The 9,044-nt window shown below is 32.1% G+C and overlaps 1 protein-coding gene across 3 annotated transcripts; it reads right to left on the bottom strand.

Annotated features, from left to right (window-relative positions):
- Positions 1-373: 373 nt before the first annotated feature.
- Positions 374-8,709, bottom strand: LOC25499529 (ABC transporter G family member 22). Of its 3 annotated transcripts, XM_013594813.3 has the most exons (12): positions 8,079-8,150; positions 5,129-5,199; positions 4,933-4,985; positions 4,716-4,764; positions 4,329-4,564; positions 4,086-4,241; positions 3,822-4,005; positions 3,036-3,344; positions 2,446-2,733; positions 1,979-2,263; positions 1,772-1,879; positions 374-1,017 (listed from the first exon to the last, which is right to left on the bottom strand). In XM_013594813.3, exons 5-12 carry the CDS (start codon positions 4,526-4,528, stop codon positions 802-804), a joined length of 1,746 nt encoding a protein of 581 aa, XP_013450267.1. In that variant the 5' UTR covers positions 4,529-4,564; positions 4,716-4,764; positions 4,933-4,985; positions 5,129-5,199; positions 8,079-8,150; the 3' UTR covers positions 374-801. The 3 variants fall into 3 exon arrangements, with proteins under 3 accessions (XP_013450267.1, XP_013450266.1, XP_024625188.1); XM_013594812.3 differs by lacking the exons at positions 4,716-4,764; positions 4,933-4,985 and adding an exon at positions 8,550-8,709 and having other exon boundaries at positions 8,079-8,433; XM_024769420.2 differs by lacking the exon at positions 4,716-4,764.
- Between the last annotated feature and the right edge of the window lie 335 nt (positions 8,710-9,044).

Raw genomic sequence — 9,044 nt, forward strand, 5'->3', positions numbered from 1 at the left:
ACAACAAAATTTATTTGTAATCTTTTTAAATTGTCATAATTTTGTTTTAATATGTATAAATGACCAAAAAATTAAATAAGTAATTATTACTTGAGTAGACGAAGCAATTCTAGTAAAAAGGGTTCCTTTACTTTGACAGCCTTTTTAACATCGTGTTTGGTTGAAGGAAAATGAAAGAATTAAATAATTTTTAATATTTCATGTTTAATTTTAATTTTTGAAAGAGATGGACATGAAATAAATCCTTGCTTTTGTTCAGTATTGGTGGATTTGGAGTAGAGAATAGCAGATAATTTTATAAAACTATAACTACATTGACAAAGTTATATTAAATTTAATTGATATGCTACGTCACAAACAACTATTGGATTACTGAAAATATTTGACTTTTAAAATCTATTTAAAAAGTTGTACAAAAGATAATTTGTAATTGGTTTACATTGTAAAAAAATTGATCTCAACCGTGCATGAAAGTTATTCTTGTTTTGCATACCTTCCCAAACAAGTCACCTAACTAAATCCGTTCTTTCCCTTTCCATACCTTCCTCCTTTGAACCCCATTCGGACATACTAGCTTTCCAAAAGAAGAAAAATAAGAATCTATTCTCTAGATTCTCATAACTGATAACATTGAACGTGCTTTTGTTATTAGAACGTGCCAAATGAAATACACAAATATATACAAAAATTAGATGTAGCCAAACAAAGCTTTGGCACTTCATTTGGAAGTCCTCCTTATATATATAATAATATATATGAGCCGTCATTCAATATCACCCTTCTTCACAATTTGTATCCCAGCTAAGGTTGAATTTTCATCCACCGCAGAGAAAAATATGCCAATAAACGGTAACCAAAAACCATGGCTATTAGAGCAACAACCTCATTCATACCACTGTCAATTCTCATCCCATTGATGCTAGGTGTAATGTGTTCATATTGTACCTTGAGCAAAAGTTTGTATGTATGGTAGTTGAAAGATAGGTATCGAATCCAAGATATGAATATTGGGACTTTCTGTCAAATTTAGTAGAATAGAATGTGTCAATTACTTCATTAATAGAGCAATATCAAAGTAGTATATATTATTTGATATTTTCAACCTTTAACTAGTCCAGTAAATAAATCAACCAATGAATAGGAAAAGTGTTTATTGAAATTTTAAGCATTGATCCAAATAAAAAATATTTTTGAAATTTTAAAATCTCATTCAAAATAGTCTACCTATTAACTTCTATCGTTAGAAACTACTACGACGTGACACATAAACTGAACATGTTATATTGCACGATAATAAGATATTAATGCCAATTCATAAGATATGAACTTGCATAAGAAATTTAGAACATTACATGAACAAAGTTTTCATTAATTAAAAATTTACAGTTGTGAGTGTACTAATTACTGACAAATTAATCCCTTAAAGACAATTCATAATCAAATTATCCTTTGTTGTGGTGGACGTGGGAACAACATGGAGGAACCACATATTCAATCAATGTGTCATGCCATAGTCTCTTAACGATATAAGTTAATGGAAGGTCGATATTGACAAACATTTTACAATTTGTAAAAATCGTGAGCTATTTTGATCGACGCTAACAATTTCGAGAATCAAGTACCGTAATAGTAGCAGTATTGCTTATAAAAAAAAAAAATGAAATTGAATGGGAAAATGTCAAGATTCCATAAAACTTGATTTTGCATTTCAAGAAAAAGTGGTTAAGGCGTGTTCAAAAAAAGAAAAAGTGGTTAAGTTAAAAAATTTTACCTTTACAAAGAAACCCCCAGCCAACATAAAAGTCATGACAGTTACTGAAGCCAAAGTTGTTGCCCTTTTCAAGTCCATTAGTGTAGCTCCAATAGCAAGTCCAAGTCCCTATAGTCAGAAGTAAATTAATAACAAGTTAGCACTAATTAAACACTATTTTGGTTTATGTTATTTATACATTTACATTAACTAGAGTGCATAGCATACCTGAGCTGCAACAATGCAGAGAAAAACTGTAAGAATACTAAGGAAAAAGGACCCTGCACTGAGTCTCAGACCAGCCATGAAATAAACAACTAGGAGGAAAAGCACCGGTAATACAAGGTCTAGTGGAAGATCACTTGTAGTTCTAGCCACAAAGTATGCACTTAATCTGTACATATCTGATGCTCTTTCCTTATTCAACATGGCTCTCTCTTGAGGAAATGTGAATATTGCTGTGAACACAGGAAAAAATCCCCAAAACACCGCAATAAAGAAAAGCAATCCTGCCTACAATCAAAAAAGGTCAAGAATCAAGATTGTAACTTCCAACAAGGTCTTTTTTTTTTTTAATACAAGGTAAGTTTACTTAGGAGACAAGTAAAGTCTGATCAATGAATATTTTATTTAAATATCAAATTTGGATACTATCGAAATAATTCGATCTTAGCTGAAATGCATTAACCACTTACCTGATCTTGAAGACCCTTTGGGTTGCTAGCATCTGATTGCCACCATAGTAATCCAAGGATGACAGCAGTGGAAAGAACTTGTGTGATTCTCAACCAGCTAAAATAGTCATGTCTCCGTTCTTTGAATCCTCTGGAAAACAATATTAAAAATTGTTCAATCCAACTTGCTCCCCATTGTCTTTTACGTGAACGAACCTTAGACTTCACTTCTTCATCAAGTGGAATTGGAACCATTAGCTTTTTCTTCTCTGTTTCTGCTACTCGAGTCTCATATGCCTCCACTAGATACTGAGAAATATGGTAGAGTGCAATAAAGAAACAAATAAATTGTAAGAATGATCGTGTAACTATAGGATAGTAACAAACTTTAACTAACCTACAATTAATACAAACCATAGTCGGTGGCGCTAAATGGATAAGCTCTAATACCATATTAGAATTTTGAGTTGGGCTTAACTCGACCCATACAAACCAGTTTGTAAGGCGGTTTGTAAGGATGAGTTAGGCTCAATCTAAAAGCATAATATCAAAGTGTCTTTTCTAACCAAATGATAACAAAACTGATGTTCAGAAGTTGAGAATTTATTTACCTCTTGTATAACTGCAGCTGATGGTTTCCCATTAAAAGTTTCAGTTTCAGCATTTCCCATATGCACTTTATCATTTAACTCTGATGGTACAGAAATATCAATCATGTTTCCATTTGCAAGGTCTAATAAAAACTCTGCTGGGTTCATGGTAATGAGAGGATTGCACCCTATAAGTTTGAAGTAGTCCATTGCTTCTGATGCTTTTCCAAAGTAAAGTAAGTTCCCTTTTCCCAAAAGGATCAACTTATCAAACTTGTGAAAAAGTCTGCTTGATGGTTGATGGATTGTTGTTATTATAGTTTTACCAGCCTGACATAATAAGACTAAAAAGTGAGCGATGGCGAAAATATCTAGCAACCTTTGCTAATTTCATTACTTCCATATTTTAACTGCCAAATGTAATCATCAGGATCTGGCAATGTGGTTGGTGCACAGTGTATATAACTTATAAGTGTTGCTAATTCTGAAAAACAGCGTTCGATTCTTACTCATAAAAAAAACTGTTGAATGTGGCCTAATGTTTTTTTATTTGATTTTGAGTTTTCCTTAGAAGCCTTCATATTATTTGTATGATCAAATTAGGATGATTTTGAATGGATAGAAATGGGGAACTCCATTATGTTGGTTTGAATCATATGAGGTAATCAGAAGATAACCAGAAATAGTTCAAGATACAACAGAAAGTCGAGATGATTCAAGAGAAGTTGAAAGCTGCTCATAGTAGACGGAAGAGTTAAAACCTTTAATGAATGTAAATGTCTCAATGGAAAGAGTGAAAACAAATACCTCAGCTATATCATGTAGCATCTGGACTATTCTCAAGGCTGTTGTAGAATCCAAACCAGATGTTGGTTCATCAAGAAACAGAAGAGAAGGATTGATTATAATCTCATTTCCAATACAAACTCTCTTCCTCTCTCCACCAGATACTCCTCGGACAAAGGAACCTCCTATCATAGTGTCTTGGCACCTATTTCCATGCATGATTATAACTTTTATAAGCTCATAATAAAAATATTTGAGACTCTAATAGTGGAAACATTAATTTACCTCTCCAATCCTAGCTCATAGATAACATCTAAAGCTCTTTGTTCCTTCTGCTCTTTGGTTAATGTTTTTGGCAACCTTAAACGAGCTGCATATGTCAATGTTTCTTTCACAGTTAGGTGAGGAAACAGAACATCATCTTGTGTCACAAATCCAATCCTGCCAAATTCATTCTTCAATTGTAAGTATATACCCGTTCAACACACGGAGAGAAAATCATCGAAAAAATATACGGTCAGTGCCTACCTGCTTTTTAGGAACTTGGAATATGGTTGATCATTGTAAGTTATAGAGCCACCAATATTTGGTTGACTTAACCTAGCTCCAAGTAGATTTAACAAAGAAGTTTTACCACCTCCTGAGGGACCCATCAATGCTAAAACTTCCCCTGGATTTACACAACCAGTGATCCCTTTCAAGATATCTTTTTCAACATTTGTTGTCATGCCTTTAATCACTATCTTGTATGTCACATCCGTGAACTGCACAATTCCATAATAACAATGTTAACTCATCTAGTGTCATCCGTCACATAGTTAAAATAAATTAAGCACAAAAGCTCAATGCACTAAACCATTTTTTTTAATTTGAATATTCTATCTAATTAGCTATTAATACGTTCATAGTCCATACCCTTCTTTCTCAGCAAAACCATGTTATAGTAGTTTCAATGTGATGATCCCTGTTGTGTAGTAGGCATAAAAAAGCATGGATTAAAGCAAGTACAAATATTTTAATACCTAAAACTATACTATGCTATACTTATTTCTCTTTGGTTAACCGGAAAGAAGGGGTAGTCTTGTACAATGAGGCCGCGTGAAATTAAACGTTGTACAAGACTGAACCTGACCGTGTGCTATATTATATTGTAGCGATGATTGTTAAATGAAGCTTCGTCGATGCCTGCCCAAGTTAAATAAATAGCACTAAATCAAACTCATGCTAGCTCTATTAAAGGTTTGAACAGTAGTACTAGCACATAGTGGTGTAAGCATGGAATGAACTATATATAAGACACATTTTTTTTACACTATGAAATGTGTTACCTTTAGATATATTGGCAGAGTAGGTTCTGTTTGAAACTTTGGCTTATGAATTCTAGCTTCAATATCCTCAGCTGCAACATTTTATAGTAGCATTTTACAAGTAGTTTACACCAGTGCAATTTTAATGAAAATGTAAGTTCATGATGAGTATGTGGTAATAAAACAAAATAGCAAGACAAATGTACATATCTAAAAATGAAGCTTCACAGGGATTGTATTGTTTTGCACTGAATGGTTCCAATTAAAAAATAAAGGTACAATATTCACAAGTCAAGGCCCCTGCATCAGGAAATCGAGAAAATTCCTCAAAAATGGGTTTCTACAACTACAAATGAGCCATGTGCATGTCCCCTGCATCAGTTGTATAATATAGGAACAGGACTGAACCAAAAGGTTCTTCTATCTATATAAAACTAGTCAAAGGTTCAAAGATTTTTTTTAGGAAAAGGTTTAGAGTTTTTTTTAACCCTGCGGAGGATCATGTAATCCGTAGTTAAGAAATTATTGGTCAAGTATAATTGTGAATATATTACCTTTGCCACCGATTAAGCATTAATAATTTCATTTAATTTTTATTTTATACATGGGTTGCCTCAATTGAAAGTAAGCATAACACTTCTTTTTAGCTCAAATCAAACTTTTAGTGTCTAATTTTGCGAGAGATTAGTTTTTTATGCTAAACATAATTTTTATTTTTATTTTAAAGAAGTTAAATTAATACTTTAAAATTGGCATTGAACTTGATACCTTAAAGAAGAGTACATTTTTAGGTCACATTTAAAATGGATTTTATACATTAATCTAAATTAAATACATACATTAAGCAAACAAATGTTGAGTGATAAACTCTAGAATACAAAAGTTTTAGCATTAGTCACCTCAAGCAAATAAAAATAGTAGCTACCCATGATTCGCACGTGAGTGGGGAAATGCATGAAACGTGCATGAAGTGATGATTGCAATATTGTTTATTTAATTAGACCGACGTTTCCTAAATAGGTGTATGTATGTATGGGTTGATGTGGGGACCATAAGAATAGATATATCATACAACTGGTTGGTAAGGAAAAGCACACTGGGACAACAGTGTATCACAATCTCATTACAACTGTTTTGGTCCTTTCGGTTGTAGCTTGTAGGAACCACTGTGAGTCACTTGTTTACTCTGGACCGTTAATCACGGGTTTGTAGTTAGAGGTGGTTGGTTGGATTGGACCCGACTAGGATACCTCCATTTAACTACTAAAATGGAAACTTGTCAACTACTACATGTTATTAGAAATGGGGAAAAAAGTTGAATGTTTTATCCGTATTTGTTGAAGAGTTTAATGAGTAAGTTGTGTTAGTCAGTTAGTTAGTGCATAGGTTTTTTTACACATACATTTAATTGACAATCACTGTACTTTTATATTTATCCTTTAATTTAACAACACATCATTTAATACATGTATAAAATAATTATACATTAATAAAATATATTAAATTTTTTTTTTTTTTGAATTCCCGTATAATCTTATAGTAGAAATAAAAGTATGTTAATAAGTATACTAAAGACATTACTTAAAGAATTAATAAAAGAAAAATTTATGTTGCAAATATAAGTCAAATATTTGTGAAAGTAACTGCATATTTTTTTATGTAAAAGTTGCATCTTTTAATTTCTTAAATGATAAATCTAAGAGTATTTGTTAATACAAATTTAGATAATCAAATGCTCTAGAGACGTTTGACATCTTTGAGTGTGGTATTCTACTTTTCACTATTTACTAGTTAAACTCTTTAGAAGAAGAAGAAAAAATCAAACCTAGTGAGATAAGGTTTGGACTAAGAAATTAATGTTTAAATATCAATAAATATTTATATTCCATTTTCTAACACTTTTGCATCATGATCAGATAAAAAGTTACATATTTTTACTCTAAAAAGGGGTTGCATACAATATTTTGAAACAATTGCATGTTAATATTGAGTTTATTGAGCACTCACAACCGTGTAAAGTAGTTTTAGACTGTTATCTAATAAAATCAATCAATTTACCATGTCATGCAAATAAATGTGGAAGAGTTAGTTGGCCAGCTGGTTTTGTGGAAGAGAACCTTGAACAAAGGTTTGATTTCCAAAAACACTATTTTAGGAAGGGGCAAAGAACTTTAAACTAGAGTGGAGATTAATCTCATAGTTGATCCAAGTGATCAAAATTTGTGGGAAAAGCAAATATCAACGAAATTATGGTGGTTTCCTATCAATCAATAAATAAGAGCAAATTCACTAATTAATTAGCTTCACATTTTCCATACGTGTTATTAACGGACACCCAAAATATTAGAAATTATGCTAATTAAGTGTTCCAATTTTTGTGTTTCTTTTTGGGAACCATGTTATCAAATATTAAACTTTTATATTTATACATATTTTTAGCATAGAAAAACATATTTACATTTAGTTACATTTTTTTTTCAAAGGAGTACAACATTTTAATTATATGATTATTAATACAAGTTTAATTTTTGTATTTAGTACTTTATAATTATATTATCCAATATATTTATTGACTTAGTCAAGCATATACTAAATGATTTGCTTTCTCATAATCAATCACCTCACTTCATCAAAATATAAAATAAAAAATCACCTCAAGATAGTAGCTGATCTTGTTCCACATATATACGTAAGTATATGTTGTGGTTGCCATATTGCCACACAAAAAGAGTTCTCGTTGAGCATTATTTTGTTCTTAAACGCAACATGATCTTGAAATCTCAAATGTATCAAACTCGTGAACATGATCTTGAAAAGGGAGTGTGAAAGCCTTTCATATATTGGTCTCAAATTTTTACACTTATTTTCTTTACTCTTTCAAAGTGTACGTTCTTAATGTTAAGAGTTTTTCATATATTGGAACATAAGATTAATAATTGTTGATATAGAGAAAATTAATTAATCAACTTACGGATATCTTCATCACTGAAGGGTTTGGAGTTAGAGATTTCATCAAGAGGAACAGAGAATCCAGTAAAGGAAAATGAGAGTCCCAAACTTGAAGCTCTACTAAGAGCAGCACCACTATTAACCTCATCCAAATCAACCTTCAAAGAAGTCTGGACACTCCTCGCCTTCCTTATGTGTGTATTTCTTCCACCGGGGGATGCCCTCCTTGATTTTCTAGTAAGACTCCCACTACCACCGTCCGCCACTCCGACCGACTCACTTGATCCCGGTGTGGACGTCAAATCTTCTACCACTGACTCTAGTTGTTCCGATTTCGTTCTCCATAATCCACTTTTTCCATCCTCCATGCCACCTCACTAATTACAAAACAAAAATATTAAACCAACAAATTAAAACAAATATTTCATGTATTTTATGTTACTTCTTGATTAGAGTTGTATGAAAATTAAATGAGGAAAATGATTGGATTTACCTTATAGTTTTTTTCCTCAGAAAGGAAAATGAGGACCAAAGCAGAAACAGGAGACAGTATTGCTTGAGAAGAAAATCGCGGGATTATATGAAAATGGAATGGATCTATAACAATCATGTGGAGCAAAACTCTATATAAAGGCCAGTTAAGAGGTTAGAGCTTTATGGATACAACTACCAAAATACCCTTCTAGTTGGGTCCTATATATATATATATATAATTATGTTATGTTGTGGTTTTGTCTACTCATATAATTGAGCACGTCTTTGTGATAAGTACTGAACTTGCGACATGAAAGATGTAATTACATGTATATCATGTATGATAATTGACCTTCCATCAATGCATGCTTGACCCAGCCATTATTTACCGTACACGTGTTAGGAACTTATGGTGTTTTTCATTTTCCATGCAATTGTAAGACTTTGGACACATCGTATGTGAAATAGATTTTTGTTGTCAAATAATCACACTATATATGAAACCATATTAGCT

Source organism: Medicago truncatula, chromosome 7, assembly GCF_003473485.1.
Source record: "Medicago truncatula cultivar Jemalong A17 chromosome 7, MtrunA17r5.0-ANR, whole genome shotgun sequence".
In the NCBI taxonomy this organism is placed as follows: Eukaryota; Viridiplantae; Streptophyta; class Magnoliopsida; order Fabales; family Fabaceae; genus Medicago; species Medicago truncatula.